Source organism: Pseudoliparis swirei, chromosome 20 (assembly GCF_029220125.1).
Source record: "Pseudoliparis swirei isolate HS2019 ecotype Mariana Trench chromosome 20, NWPU_hadal_v1, whole genome shotgun sequence".
NCBI classification, from domain to species: domain Eukaryota; kingdom Metazoa; phylum Chordata; class Actinopteri; order Perciformes; family Liparidae; genus Pseudoliparis; species Pseudoliparis swirei.
Genome location: NC_079407.1, coordinates 1,562,023 through 1,578,083, shown reverse-complemented (window position 1 = coordinate 1,578,083; position 16,061 = coordinate 1,562,023). Strand labels below are relative to the sequence as shown.

Genomic DNA, 16,061 nt, shown 5'->3' with positions numbered 1-16,061 from the left:
AGATGAACCGGGTGAACTGGAGGAGGTCATGGAGTCCAACATTCCTCTGGAAACCCTGTTTACACTGTGGAGGGGGGCGGGGGGGGGGGCCGACACACAGGGACGGAATCATCTCCCAGAGAGGGAGGGGGAGTGTGTGTGTGTGTGTGTGTGTGTGTGTGTGTGTGTGTGTGTGTGTGTGTGTGTGTGTGTGTGTGTGTGTGTGTGTGTGTGTGTGTGTGTCTCTTATCCTCTACCTGTGTCGTACATCCCCCCTCCTCCCCCCTCTCCCTTTATTTATAGTTAATAACTATAAAGAGGATGAATGAGTATATTTAAAGAATTTAGTTTGATCTATATTAAATTTACATTAATTAAAGAGGAATTCATGTCAACAACAACAAAACAGTTTATTTACTTTTAAAATGTAACATGTAACAAATGTTTTTTAACGATGTAATGAAACATTTGTGATGAGGAAAATATCCAAAAAACACAATTTTACATGAAAATGTACATTTGACTGTTTATTATTATTATAAAACTAAAGTTATAAAAACTGAAAAAAACAAAAGAACATAAAAAAAATGTTAATCTGAAACCAACTGAGAGCCAATCAGAAGCTGCTGCTGGTGAACCGGAGCGGGTCTCCCTCTGCTGGCCAGAGGCAGGAACTGCACTCAGTAACGGGACACTTCATGTACATGTGCTCCTGCTCCTGCCTCAGATTAGGAGAGGAGAGGAGGAGAGGAGGAGAGGAGGAGAGGACAGGAGAGGAGAGAGGAGAGGAGAGGAGAGGAGAGGAGGAGAGGAGGAGAGGAGAGGAGGAGAGGAGAGGAGGAGAGGAGAGGAGGAGAGGAGAGGAGAGAGAGAGGAGGAGAGAAGGAGAGGAGGAGAAGAGAGGAGAAGAGAGGAGAGGAGGAGAGTAGAAGAGTTGAGGAGAGGAGGAGAGGAGAGGAGAGGAGAAGAGAGGAGAGGAGAGGAGGAGAGGATAATATTATTATTATGAACGTATGATTATTATTATGAATTTATTAGTATTATTATTATGAATTTATTAGTCTTATTATTATGAACTTATTATTATTATTATTATGAACATATTATTCTTATTATTATGAACTTATTATTATTATGAACTTATTAGTATTATTATTATGAACTTATTATTATTATGAACTTATTATTATTATTATTATGAACATATTATTATTATTATGAACTTATTATTATTATTATGAACTTATTATTATTATTATGAACGTCTTATTATTATGAACTTATTATTATTATTATTAACTTATTATTATGAACTTATTAGTATTATTATTATTATGAACTTATTATTATTATTATTATTATGTACATATTATTATTATTATTATAAACGTATTATTATTATTATTATGAACTTATTATTATTATGATTATGAACTTATTATTATTATTATTATGAACTTATTATTATTATTATTAACCTATTATTATTTCACATGTAAAATCTAAATCTGGAGAGAAAATACAAACTTGCGATGTAGAATTGATGTGTGTGTGTGTGTGTCTGTGTGTGTCTCTGTGTGTGTCTGTCTTTGTGTGTGTGTCTGTGTGTGTGTCTTTGTGTGTGTGTCTGTGTGTGTCTCTGTGTGTGTGTGTCTGTGTCTGTGTGTGTCTGTGTGTGTCTGTGTGTGTGTCTCTGTGTGTGTGTGTGTGTGTGCTCCCTCAGGAATGAGGATCTAATCCAGGGGTGTCAAACTCATTTTCGCCGAGGGCCACATCCGCCTCATGGCGGCCCTCAAAGGGCCGGTTGTCACTAACACGGTATAATTCTAACTACTCCAGAACATATTGTTAAATAACTGTCTTTGCATTTGTTTATTGTTTATTAGGTGTACTTATATAAATGTAGTTAGGGTTAGACTGAGACGTGTTCCTTTAGATTCTAAAGGAACACGTCTCAGTCGGTGATCTCCGTGATGGCTGGAGGAGGAAGTCGAGCTCTGGCCTCTGATTGGCTCGTTTATTTCCTTTACGGATTCCTGCATATTGATAATCAACTGCAACGGAAACAGGAAGTGTTGAACTTAAAGACACAGGAACACCTGACACATGGAGTATGTCAATAATAACAATAATATATCTTCAACTCCAAACAGTCAATGAAATATGAAACAACTCTTTAATCCCAGATTACATGGTTGTATAGAAGTCTATGCTTCATGTGTTAAAGCTGCATTCTCTCTCCTGACCACCAGGGGTAAAGAAGTGGACCTGTTTTTTAGCGTTTGGTCCGTCGCCATCTTGTTTTTTGTGGGCGTCGCTGGTGAAGGTAGCAACCTGTCAATCACACACGGTAGCCCCGCCCTAAAGCCCCCACCCACCCCACCCCACACACACTAACCATTAAAGGGACCTTGACGTGGTCTCAATGTTTATGGAGTCTTCTTGGAGCTCTCTTCAGGTCTGGCCCTGAGACCAGGTCTCCAGGTCTACAGGTCTACAGGTCTCCACACAGGACTACAGGTCTACAGGTCTACAGGTCTCTAGGTCTACAGGTCTCCAGGACTACAGGTCTACAGGTCTCCAGGTCTACAGGTCTGCAGGTCTCCAGGTCTCCAGGTCTACGGGGTCCGCCCCCCCACAGCAGGCCGCCCTGTGCCTGGCAGCGGGGGGAACAAGATAAGATGCGCTTGTTGTTGTGAGCGCGGACGTCTCCGAGGTCGAGAGGTCACGCGAGCTCAGAGCTGCAGGTCACAACAACAACAACAACATTCACACTGGCTTAAAGAGACACATCAAAGGTCAAAGGTCAAAGGTGAGGATGGAATATGTCCTGAAAGGTAAAGGTGTCATTAGATGTATCTCGTGACTCCATCACTGTGTCCTTTGTTCCCGAGACACGGTGTCCTCATTCCTCAGTGTGATGTCACCTGTCTCACATGTCTCACATGTCTCACCTGTCTCACATGTCTCACCTATCTCACCTGTCTCACCTATCTCACATGTCTCACCTATCTCACATGTCTCACCTGTCTCACCTATCTCACATGTCTCACCCCTCTCACCTGTCTCACCCCTCTCACATGTCTCACCCCTCTCACCTGTCTCACATGTCTCACCCCTCTCACATGTCTCACCTGTCTCACCCGTCTCACCTGTCTCACCCCTCTCACATGTCTCACCCCTCTCACATGTCTCACATGTCTCACCTGTCTCACATGTCTCACCTATCTCACATGTCTCACATGTCTCACATGTCTCACATGTCTCACCTATCTCACCTATCTCACATGTCTCACATGTCTCACCTATCTCACATGTCTCACATGTCTCACATGTCTCACATGTCTCACATGTCTCACCTATCTCACATGTCTCACCTGTCTCACATGTCTCACCTGTCTCACCTATCTCACCAAAGTTGTTGATGAATCAGGAATGTTCCTTCATCTGTTCGTTCTACACAAAATGTCCTGTGACATCACTCCGGAATGTAAACGACTCAGCTGTTTGTGTGTGTGTGAGTGTGTGTGAGTGTGAGTGTGTGCGTGTGTGTGTGTTTGTGTGTGTGTGTGTGAGAGCTATAAAAGCAGCTGATCAGGAGTCCGTACAACAGGAGCTTCTTCTCTCGACATCTTTACAGGTCAGTGACTGGCTGAGTGTGTGTGTGTTGTTGACGTTGTGTTGTTGTGTTGTTGTCCTCCTCAGCGCCATGGCGACCCTCCTCCCTGCTGCTCTGCTGCTGCTGCTGCTCCCTGGCTCTCCGGCTCGAGGTCCTGTGACATGACGACGTACCGTTCGGCTCATTTTGGTATCGTAACGTTCACCACGTTGGCTTCTTGACCTCTTGACCCCCAGACTCCCGGCAGACGCCCTTCTCCATCGTGGTGAGGAACTCGGTGACGAACGCCCCCTTGAGGACCTTCAGGGCGTCCGTGGCCTTCAGGGGGATCCTGCTGGGCGGGATGAGGAGGCTGCAGGACTCCGACGACGGCTTCAGGTGAGACCACCGGCTGTGGGAGGAGCCAGTGTAGCCACGGCGTCTAAGGTCAAAGGTCAACGGCCACGTGTCTCTGCAGGTTCGAGTACATGGAGGACGTGAACTACGGCCCGTACCTGGAGAGCGTGAACGGGTTGGCCGGTTGCTACGACGACCGGACCTACTGGGAGCTGCTGGTGCAGAAACCCAACAGTCAGGTCCTCCGGCCGGACGTCGGTGAGCAGCAATATATATAAATATCACTTTATATAACTATGACTTTATATAACTATAACTTTATATAAATATCACTTTATAAAACTATAACTTTATAAAAATATCACTTTAAATAATATCACTTCATATAACTATGACTTTAAATAACTAACTTTATATAACTATAACTTTATATAACTATAACTTTAAATAACTATAACTTTATATAACTATAACTTTATATAACTATAACTATATACAAATATCACTTTAAATAACTATAACTTTAAATAACTATAACTTTATATAACTATAACTTTATATCACTATGACTTTAAATAACTATAACTTTATATAACTATAACTTAATATAACTATAACTTTAAATAACTATAACTTTATATAACTATAACTTTATATAACTAACTTTATACCATTGTTATGAAACTTATGATATAATAATAATAATATAAGTAATAATTCAGAAATATACATTTTAAATTATGAGATAGAAAGAGAAACAATGGTTAAAAGAACGTCTTCCTTATTTTACTGCCGGCTGCCATACTGCTGTAAACCAGTGTGTGTGTGTGTGTGTGTGTGTGTGTGTGTGTGTGTGTGTGTGCAGGGATCGGGTGTTACATTCCGAGAGCGGGCGACGTGATAATCCTGAACTTCACAACGTACTGAGGCCCCGAGGAGCCGCTCACCCGTTGGCTCTGATGGTCCAGACTCGTCCTCCTGACCGCGCGTTGCTCTGTGATGATGTCATGCTCTGTGATGATGTCATATTATTACACGCCTGCTTTGTTTGAACATTTTAATGAAAACATTCAAATTAAAATCTCCTTCACAGCACGAAATCTCTTTTTTATAACTATATTTTGCTTGTAAAATGATCAGTTTTTTACAGGAAATGATCGTAAATGTATTTAAGATAAAGAAAAGTCTCTATAAAATTATAAACTATCACACAATTAAATGATTATATATATATATTAATATAAGTTATGAAATATATCTTTAAAACTATGAATATTTCTCACTTTTACTCAAATGTAAATGTTTAAAAAGCAAAAAACTAAAACAACATGGATTCATTTCCAGTGTTTTAAAGGGTCAGTTCACATAAATTAACAATGAATAAATAAATAACATACTTTGTGTTTTGCCTCTAGTGCTATTTTACTTTATGGATATTTAAGTTTATGGATATTTAAGTTTATGGATATTTTTTGCACATTTTTCTAAATTCACTGTTTCATATATTTTCTCAAAAGCTGAAACGTTTTAGTCCAAATTTTTTAATTCTTGAAATCTCTAATGAAATGAAACGTTCATTTATTTGAACCAATATGTTGTTGGTGTTCACCAAAGTCTCGTAAGTATTGCCGTGTATGAATAAAGGAGTAGCTGTGTGCTCACCACGAGGCTCAGAGGTCAGGAACTCAATCCAGACTTGAACATGTAGTAAACACTAGACTGCTGACACAGGCTAACCAGCTAGTGCTAACCAGCTAATGCTAACCAGCTAGTGCTACCAGCTAGTGCTAACCAGCTAGTGCTAACAGCTAGTGCTAACCAGCTAGTGCTAACCAGCTAATGTTAACCAGCTAGTGCTAACCAGCTAATGTTAACCAGCTAGTGCTAACCAGCTAATGCTAACCAGCTAGTGCAGTCGTCGCCAACCCGTCGATCGCCATCGACCGGTCGATCTCGAAGACGTTCCCTGTCGATCTCCAAAATAAAATGAAAATAAATTCAGAAACACATTGGCTGTGTCTACTACCGCACACTTTACGAAGTACACTGCAATTCAGTGCACTGCATTGCAGTGCACTGCGTCGCTGATAAGTGCTGTCTCAAATGGAACACTAATGGTGCGTTCACACCGGACGCGTCGAAAAAATTCTCGCCGCGTCTGACGCAGCAGGCTCGACGCGCGTCGAAAAAAGTGTGTTCACACCAGACGCGTCGGACGCGTCGGGGGCGGAGTCATAAATGGATCGAGGAACGACAGGACCGCAGAGGACTTCCACTTTTTAGTGGACTGAGCTGCACTCCCACTGCGCTTCTCGCTGCTCTCTCTCTCTTCTCTCTTTGATACGTGTCTCTGAGACTTTTCCACCTACGGCGGCAGATCTCCTCTGCCATGAAACACATATGCCGGCGGTTGGTTGATAGTAAAGTACAACAAATAGCGAGAATAAAAGCAAATACATACATTCAAAACTTACCAGGGAGTCCCACGGCTTCTCCGACCTTGTTCCACGCTTTATCTTTATAGCTCCGGTTTCGGTAAGCATAAAGAGTTGTATCGTAAAGTTCGGGGTGCCCACAGACGGCGATAATAATCTTGTCCTCCATTTTTTTAAACCGGCAGGACGATGACGAGCGGAGCTGCTCAACGCTGATTGGCTGACGCAACTATGACTCACGCGTCTTTGCTGCCAAAGTTGGGAAATTTCAACTCGCGCGTCGAGGAGCTGCGTCTGTTCGCGCTGTTCGCCCAGTTCGCCCCGCGACAAACTCTGTTCGTGCTGCTTCAAACGCGTCTGACGCGCTGCTCGCTGGAAAATACGCAGCTACGCAGCTTCGACGCAGCTTTGCATTGACTTAACATGTAAACTCGACGCGCGTCAAAATTTTGACGCGTCCGGTGTGAACACACCATTACGTTAGCCACTTGGCGGAAGTGACGGACGCAAATCTGCTTGCCATACCCGCGAAACTTAAAGTGACAAAATGAATGCACTTCTTGCCCTCTTGTTGTCCCTTGTTTACCTTTCTCCACCCCATGTGGAAACTGCGATACCTCCACAATCGCGGCAGGAGCCTCCGTGGTCGACTGCTTGTGCTACCGTAGCATCTCGTCCGCCATTGTTTTAGAAATAAAATGAAAAGCTGGCGAAAGGCTCCTCTTCTTCCGCTACGTCGCCAAGATGGCGGCCGTTTAGAGCGAGTAGTGTCCATCGTTTACACTGCATTTTTTGCCCGTTTGCAGAGCGCCATCCGGGGACTTTCAGTGCACTGAATTCTGCTGGTTTTTTCTGTGGCGCACTTCTAACACTGAAAGTCAGAGCTCCAAGTGCGCGGTAGTCGACACAGCCACAGTTCCTTGTTCTCGAACATTTTCTGAGGTGTCTTCTGAAATGTTTTCTTCCTGACTGGAAGATCGAGGTCAGAAAACATCTCCGCCTGATTCATGAACGCCTGAAAACGGGTTCGTTACACAGCCGTGTTGTCAGCTGTGCTCCTGAAAGAGGGGAACGTACCACTACAGGTGGGGCGCAGGGGAAATGCAGAAAGACCTTTATTGATAACTTTACATATTACACAAGCTCAAAGTACACCGACATAAAACTAAGTCATCAATAAATATATGTTGAAATGCCTGTACCTTCGTGTACATGTTTACGTTACGGCATTAACAGGTTACGTTTGCGCATGCGCGACAGCCGAGATTATTGGCGACTTGCCAGGTTTTACCTCCGTGAGTTCGGCTTTTCTGCTGTTGTCCTTCAAAACAAAAGCTCAACATTGAGCTTTTTTTCTTGTCTGATGGAGCAATCTGGTTTACTTGAAAGTGATTGCAATTATATTTATTCTATTATTTGAAAAAGCTCAGATGCAGGAGTCACAAATGGTGATTCTCATATTTATTATAATTATTTAAATCTGAGGATGTCTGTTGAGTTGATGTGAATGTATTCACCAACGGGCTGACTTCAGAACCAGTCCCAGATGAGAAAACTTTCATGAATACCAAATTTGCCCCGAAAAACTCGTCAGTGGAGTTGAGAAAATCACCAAATCAAAGACCAGGAGCTGGATTACTGACAGACGGCTGACAGACGGCCTCAGACTGTCTGTCTGTGCTTATGAACTAACTACAAGCTCACAGACAGAGTTCAGTCACAGCCGTCACACTGACTGGAGTCACATGGCTTGATGGCATTATGATGAGAGCTGAACTTACATGAGTTGCACTGACTGATCATGTTGTCAGTGTCGTGTTGTAATGTAAATACAACATTTATATTGGTAGTTCATCCAGCTGCTCATTGAAATGTGTTTTCTTGTTCATATTGTGTGCGATTAACAAATATCTTACTTGTTATATTACACTTAAATTCTGTGTTCCTGGTCTCATCAATTTGAACGCTGGACCAAAATGACAATTAGGCCAAATAAAAAGTCATAAGTCCAGTCTGGACCGTCGTTTCCTCTCAACACCTCAATAGGGAGATCTTGCCGGTCATGAAGGCGGAGGTCAGGGATCTTGGCCTCAAAAAGGTTGGTGACCACTGCTGTAGAAGGACAGAATACGTCCCCTTCAGTCACCGTCAGTGAGACGTTTGCCAATTTCTCTCAGGATGTCCAGTAGTTTATGGTGTCCGGTTGGGGTGGCTAGGCAGTTCTTAAGGAGAGGCTGTGGCTGGGAAAGCACAAGTTTACAGACAAGAAAATACTGAAAATCCAAGAGGCCGTTATAGTCAGGACACCGGAGTCGGGAAGAAAACCCGGGTCGCTGGAGTGGTAACCCACGATTTACCCAGTGGGCAATTGAGGACCCAGATGCAGAGAGTAAAGTCAAAAGATTGTTTTATTTTCTGTCCGTCAAAACGGAGTTTAAAAAAATGCAAACGTGTCTTTGAAGCAGCAATAACGCAAACACAAGAGGTAGATCCAAACAAACTCGTTAAGTCCAAAAAGGTATAATCCAAACGAAATCGTCAAATCCAAAAAGGGTAGAATCCAAACAAAGAGGTCAGTCCAAAGCACAGAAGAATAGTAAACGTTACGAGAGGGTAACGAGGATCACTAAGTCTAAACAAATGTCACGATGACGTGTCTAGCACACTGCCAGGTATTTATACCCTGGTCAAACAAAGTTAATTGAACATTACCAAATGAAAAACAGGTGTGGAACAGAAAGACTGAAATAATGTCTTTCGGTCACTAGAGGTCGCCAATGACCCCAGTGGCGAAAACAGAAGTCCCAAGTCATGCCAGTAATAGTCATTCCGGGAATGTGAACTGACGATCTGGCGAGGAGTTGAGGAAGAACTGAGGTAGATATGCTGTGGGGCTTGATGAGGAAATGGGTTTTATTTCTGTGGGTTGATTGGCAGCAGGAGGGAGAAAAGAAGACCACGCCCCGACAGACACACATACACAGGACAAACAGGGGACTATGACAGTACCCCCCTGTCTGGGTGGGTCCGGTAGAACCCCCTGACTAACTCTGGATCGAGGACGAGGGACTGAGGCAGCCAAGAAAGCTCCTCGAGGCCGCATCTCTCTCTGTTCACCAGGTACTGGTACCCTCTGTCACGATGACGGACGTCCAAGAGCTGGGCCAAAAGGTAAGGGTCAAATTAAAGTGGCTAAAAACAATGGCCAGCGAGCTTGACAGGAGTAGAGACGCTTGTGGTCGATCCAAACAACAAAAGGTTGCTCTACTCCCTCCGGCCAGTGCTTCCACTCCTCCAATGCAAGCTTGACTGCGAGTAAATCCCTTTTGCTTAGGTCGTAGTTACATTCGGCTTGGAAGAGGCGATGGGAGAAAAATGCACAGGGATTGAGTTTCGGTTGGAGAAGGCAGACTCCGCTTCAGTGGTCCAAACAAAGGGGATGGAGTGGACGTGAGTCTGGTTAGGGCAGCTGCAACCCTGCTGTAGTTTCCAATGAACCTGCGATAGAAATTTGCAACGCCCAGGAAGCACTGGAGTTGCTTTCGGTTGGAAGATCTGTCCCTGCCTTGATCTTCTCTGGGTCGGCCCTTACTTTCAATGATGTAAACCAGAAAGCCACTGAACAATTGTGGAACTTGCATTTCTCTGCTTTGACAAAGAGTCGGTTCTCCAAGAGACCTGGTGGACTTGGGAGACATGGTTGGATATGTTCTGGGAGAAAATAAGAATGGTGTCAAGGTTAACAAAAACAAAATGATGGAGGAATTCAATTCAATTCAATTCAGTTTATTTGTATAGCCCAATTTCACAAATTACAAATTTGTCTCGGAGTGCTTTACAATCTGTACACATAGACATCCCTGCCCCAAAACCTCACATCGGACCAGGAAAAACTCCCAAATAACCCTTCAGGGGGAAAAAAGGGAAGAAACCTGGAGGAGAGCAACATCGTCTCTTAGCACATCGTTAACCAAGGCTTGAGAAACAGTGGGGGCTTTAGTGAGGCCGAACGGTATTACCACTCAAAATGTCAGAGTGGAGTGTCGAAAACCGTCTTCCATTCGTCCCCTTCCCTGGCGCTGACCAGGTGGTAGGCATTCCTAAGGTCCAACTTCGTGAAAACTGTAGCACCTTGGAGAGGCTCAAAAGCAGAGTTTATTAGGGGTAAGGGGTACTTGTTTCTTACAGTCATATTGTTTTCTCCATGAAAATCAAGACAGGGTTGCAGAGAGTGGTCCTTGGAAACTGAAAATATTCCAGCTCCAACTGGGGATGAGGATGATCCGATTATGCCGGCTACCAGCAAATCCTTGATGTTTCTCTCCATGGCCTCCCTCTCAGGACGGGATCGGTGATCTATGGCACAGTTGTAAAGGTGGTGAGGAGGCAATGTCCTGACTGAATACCGCCCCTAGATCCTGATGCTCAGCTGGGATAGCGGGCAGGTCAAGGGGCTGATGGCTTGGTGGTGATGTGGTGATCTCTGCAGGGGGCAGTGCTGACTGCAAGCAGGAAGAGAAACAAAAAGGGCTCCAGCTAAGGATTCTCCCTGCAGACCAGTCGATGTGTGGGTTGTGCAACCTGAACCAGGGATTGTCCAGGACTAGCGGGGAATTAGGGGAAGAAATTATGTTTTATTATGCCGAATAATCTCAGGGAGGGAGCCAGGAAATACAGACAGAGCAGAGCTTGTGCGTTTGAGAACAGGAAGAAGAGGGAGCCGTTATCAAGGTGTGCTTCATTCCAATGAAGAAGAGCAGTTTGAGAGAGTTTAACCCTTTACAAAAGAGATACTTTCTTACAAGCATGGATCCCACGGGACATAAACGAACCACATCATTTGGCTCTGCAGTTCAGTTGGATACATTTATTGGATGAATCGGGAACATTTCCTGTTTTGTTACAATTCAGCATCTTCATGGTTCTCATCACATCAGAATAACCACCCCAAACACGTTGTAGTGAAGCTGAACTGAGAATACTCAACCCGTCACCAGCTCTGTGTTGGCCCCGCCCCCGACTGCCAGGAACCTCGGGGTGACACTAGACAGTCAACCTGACGGCCAACATCGCTGTGACATCACTGTGACATCACTGTGACATCACTGTGACATCACTGTGACATCACTGTGACGTCACTGTGACATCAGTGACATCACTGTGACATCACTGTGACATCACTGTGACGTCACTGTGACATCACTGTGACGTCACTGTGACATCACTGTGACGTCACTGTGACAACGCGTTCCTGTAGGTCCATGCTGCACAACATCAGGAGAACACGGCCTCTTCTTACTCAGAAGGCGGCACAGGCTCTGGTCCAGGCTCTGGTCCAGGCTCTGGTCCAGGCTCTGGTCCAGGTTCTGGTCCAGGTTCTGGTCCAGGCTCTGGTCATTTCACGCCTTGACTCCTGCAACTACCTCCTGGCTGGTCGACCCGCTAAGGCCATCCGACCTCTGCAGCTCGTCCAGAATGCAGCAGCTGGTCTTCAGCCTCCGCTCCTCCGCTCTCTCCATGGTTACCAGTGGAGCAGCATCCGCTTCAGAATACTGGTTCTTGGTCCCGTGCTCTAGACGGATCGGGCCCCGTCTACATCCGGGATATGGTCACACCGTACACCCCGGCACGTTCGCTCCGCTCGGCAACAGCCAATCGTCTTGTGCCTCCTGCACCTCGAGCTAATCGCTCTACATCCAGACTGTCTGCTGTCCTGGCTCCTGATTGGTGGAACCAGCTCCCCACTGACATCAGGACAGCAGGAAGTCTCTACATCTTCACCGGAGACTGAAAACACACCTTTAGACTATATCTGGATTAAAACACAGATTAGCACTTCAGTGGCACTTAAATGGCTCTTATTGTGGTACTTTTGTTGTTCGACTTTCTTGTTCTTGTTGTTCTTAGTTTGTACTTTAGGTTGAATGCACTTATTGTAAGTCGCTTTGGATGAAAGCTAAATGACATGTAATGTAATAAACCAGAACATTGTTAGAACCATTATAAACCAATGCTGCTCTTAAGTACCAGGAGAAAGACGGAAGAGTAGAACAAATTCACTGGGTGAAAGAGAGAAAACGTTTGTGTACCAAACTCTCCATCAAATATGAACTATGTGTTGGAATCAAAGTTGACCGACTGACAAGGTCACATACCTTTATGTATCTTGGGCTCACCTGCTCACACACATGTATGTGGTCTGGGGCTCAACTGCTTACTTACCTTTATGTAGTCTTGGCTCGGGAATGTGAACTGATGATCTGGGGAGGAGTTCAGGTAACCAGAAAATACAGACGGAGCAGAGCTTGTACGTTTGAGAGCAGGAAGAAGAGGGTGTGGTTTTCAAACTATTCCTAAATCAATTCAAATGAGGGAGCGGTTGTCAAGGTGTGCTTTATTCCAACGAAGCAGGAAAAAGAGAGAGCAGTCATCAAGATGTGCTTCATTCCAACGAAGCAAGAAAAAGAGAGAGCAGTCATCAAGGTGTGCTTCATTCCAACGAAGCAGGAAAAAGAGAGAGCAGTCATCAAGATGTGCTTCATTCCAACGAAGCAAGAAAAAGAGAGAGCAGTCATCAAGGTGTGCTTCATTCCAACGAAGCAAGAAAAAGAGAGAGCAGTCATCAAGGTGTGCTTCATTCCAACGAAGCAAGAAAAAGAGAGAGCAGTCATCAAGGTGTGCTTCATTCCAACGAAGCAGGAAAAAGAGAGAGCAGTCATCAAGATGTGCTTCATTCCAACGAAGCAAGAAAAAGAGAGAGCAGTCATCAAGATGTGCTTCATTCCAACGAAGCAGGAAAAAGAGAGAGCAGTTATCAAGGTGTGCTTCCTTTCAGGATCCCTGTCTGACACATTGTGTGTTAACCTCTTTTCGATTCTTCATTTGCAGTTGTTGTCCCAATTCCTCTTCCATACTTCCCTCACTTCCTCTTATGATCGCTTTCGCTTATTTCATATTTCCTCTTTTTGTTGTTGAGGGCTTTCTTAGCGATCCTTTCTGCGTTTTTGTTTCCCTCCACATCAGTGTGAGTGGGAACACAGCTAAATTGTCCACCAATGCTCAGGCTTTGGAGTCTCAACATTGCTATCGATATTTCTAGCACGAAATTGGTCGTGCAGCTGCGGACAATCTGGCTCGTTTCCACCGGCAGTCTAACAACCCTGGTCCTGCAGGCCTAGGTTTTCAGTCCGTATTGTCTCCTGCCTTGAGTACCTGTTCGATCTGCCTGCCCCCCCCCCCCCCCCCGTTCCTATCCTCTCCTTTTGGTTTGAATAAAATGTGTATACTGGAGACTGTCTCCTGTGGTCTAGCTATAGCCTGTGGTTATGCTCATTTCAAAGATCAGGCACATCTTCTCTCAAACAGATTGGTTCACGCACTTGTTACTTTACTAGATTACTGCAACTCCTTATTATCAGGCTTCTCTAATAAGTCCCTCCAGTTGATCCAGAATGCTGCAGCTCGTCTACTCACTACAACTAAGAAAAGAGATCAGATTACTTCTGTATAAGCTGCTCTGCATTGGCTCCCTGTAAAATCAAGAATCACATTTGAAATTATTCTCCTCATCTACAAAGCCTTGATTGGTGATGCACCATCATATCTTAAGGAGCTTGTAGTACCATATTGCCCCACTAGAGAGCTGCGCTCATTACTACAGCGGCACTAAAAGTGGTAAATGACATTACTGTTGCTCTTGACAAGAAGCAACATTGTGCGTCACTGTTTATTGATCCGTCTAGTGCTAACAATCTAGTGTGAACCAGCTAGTGTTAACCAGCTAGTTTGAACCATCTAGTTTAAACCAGCTAGTTTGAAACAGCTAGTTTGAACCAGCTAGTGTTAACCAGCTAGTGTTAACCAGCTAGTGTTAACCAGCTAGTTTAAACCAGCTAGTTTGAACCAGCTAGTGTTAACCAGCTAGTTTGAAACAGCTAGTTTTAACCAGCTATTTTTAACCGACTAGTTTGAACCTGACCAGCTGGTTTTAACCAGCTAGCTTTACTTAAATAAAGTATGACGTCCGCCCGTGGAAGTGTTTTATTCAGAGACGTCAGAGTTCTGTTCTTCACGTTGACGTCTTCACCTCTGGAGGCGGAGTCACCACTTGGTGAACCTCAGGATGATCCTCTCACCTGCGGTCGGGATGTAGCATCCGATACCTGCAACACAAGCAGCCGCTAGCTCGTTACCCGGAGTCACCGGAGCCGGAGCGGCGGCCGCGGCGCCCGGGGACTCACCGACGGCCGGTCTGGTGGGCTCGCCGCCCAGAGTCTGGACCAGCAGCTCCCAGTAGGTCCGGTCCACTTCGCTGCTGGACACGTCGTTCACACTCAACAGGTACGGCCCGTAGTTCTCATCATCTGAGAACTGGAAGCTGCAGCCGGGGAGTCAGATGGATGGATGGATGGATAGATGGATGGATGATAGATGGATGGATGGATAGATAGATGGATGGATAGATGGATGGATGGATGGATAGATGGATATATGGATGGATGATAGATGGATGGATGGATAGATAGATGGATGGATAGATGGATGGATGGATGGATAGATGGATGGATGGATGATAGATGGATGGATGGATAGATAGATGGATGGATAGATGGATGGATGGATGGATGGATAGATAGATGGATGGATGGATGGATAGATGGATATATGGATAGATAGATAGATGGATGGATGGATAGATAGATAGATAGATGGATGGATAGATAGATGGATGGATAGATGGATGGATGGATAGATAGATGGATGGATGGATGGATATATGGATAGATAGATGGATGGATAGATGGATGGATGGATAGATGGATGGATAGATAGATGGATGGATGGATGGATGGATATATGGATAGATAGATGGATGGATAGATAGATGGATGGATAGATATATGGATGGATAGATGGATGGATGATAGATGGATGGATGGATGGATATATGGATAGATAGATGGATGGATGGATAGATGGATGGATGGATAGATAGACGGATAGATAGATGGATGGATGGATAGATCGATATATGGATAGATAGATAGATGGATAGATATATGGATAGATAGATGGATGGATAGATATATGGATATATAGATGGATGGATAGATGGATGGATCCCTCTGGATAGATAGCTTCCTCTTGCTCAGTGTGTGTGGAGTGTCAGTGGTAATTCCCAGCTGCTCCTGAACGCATCATCTCCCTCTTCCGGTTGCCAGCTCAGCAGCGAGCATGACTTCTTCTTCTCTCCCTCCCGCTCCCTCCTACTCAGTGTGTCTCATGTATAGTTATCCCCCTGCCTTCCTTCATGATAACCATACATGCAACAAGTGTAGTTTATTTTCTAGGTTGGAGGCAGGTAGTGATGGTGAGATGAAGCCTCATGAGGCATCGAACCACTTCAGCCAATTGGTTCGAGAAAGGGTTCATTTCTCGAAGCTTCATGTGCTCACGAAACCACCTACTGGCCAAGAGTATAATCACAGGCAGCTGTATCTGAACCACATCATGTGATGCATTGAATGTGTGTCTGTTATGGCTGAAATGTATGACCAAATCATTTCTGTACATAAATCATCATATATGTGCATAACAAAATATTTTTTTCATGTATTCTGTGTGTGTAAATGTTCCCAAAATGGTAGTATCATATGATATGGAAGGTTGTGTAATAATGTTATTATGTCCCT

The 16,061-nt window shown here is 44.4% G+C and overlaps 1 protein-coding gene across 2 annotated transcripts; it reads left to right on the top strand.

Annotated features, from left to right (window-relative positions):
- The first annotated feature begins 2,419 nt into the window (after positions 1–2,419).
- Positions 2,420–5,034, top strand: LOC130210640 (uncharacterized). 2 transcript variants are annotated; one of them, XM_056441100.1, is made up of 6 exons: positions 2,438–2,499; positions 2,540–2,563; positions 2,596–3,749; positions 3,835–3,976; positions 4,056–4,192; positions 4,800–5,034. In XM_056441100.1, exons 3-6 carry the CDS (start codon positions 2,900–2,902, stop codon positions 4,859–4,861), a joined length of 1,191 nt encoding a protein of 396 aa, XP_056297075.1. In that variant the 5' UTR covers positions 2,438–2,499; positions 2,540–2,563; positions 2,596–2,899; the 3' UTR covers positions 4,862–5,034. The 2 variants fall into 2 exon arrangements, with proteins under 2 accessions (XP_056297074.1, XP_056297075.1); XM_056441099.1 differs by having other exon boundaries at positions 2,420–3,749.
- The last annotated feature ends 11,027 nt before the right edge of the window (positions 5,035–16,061 follow it).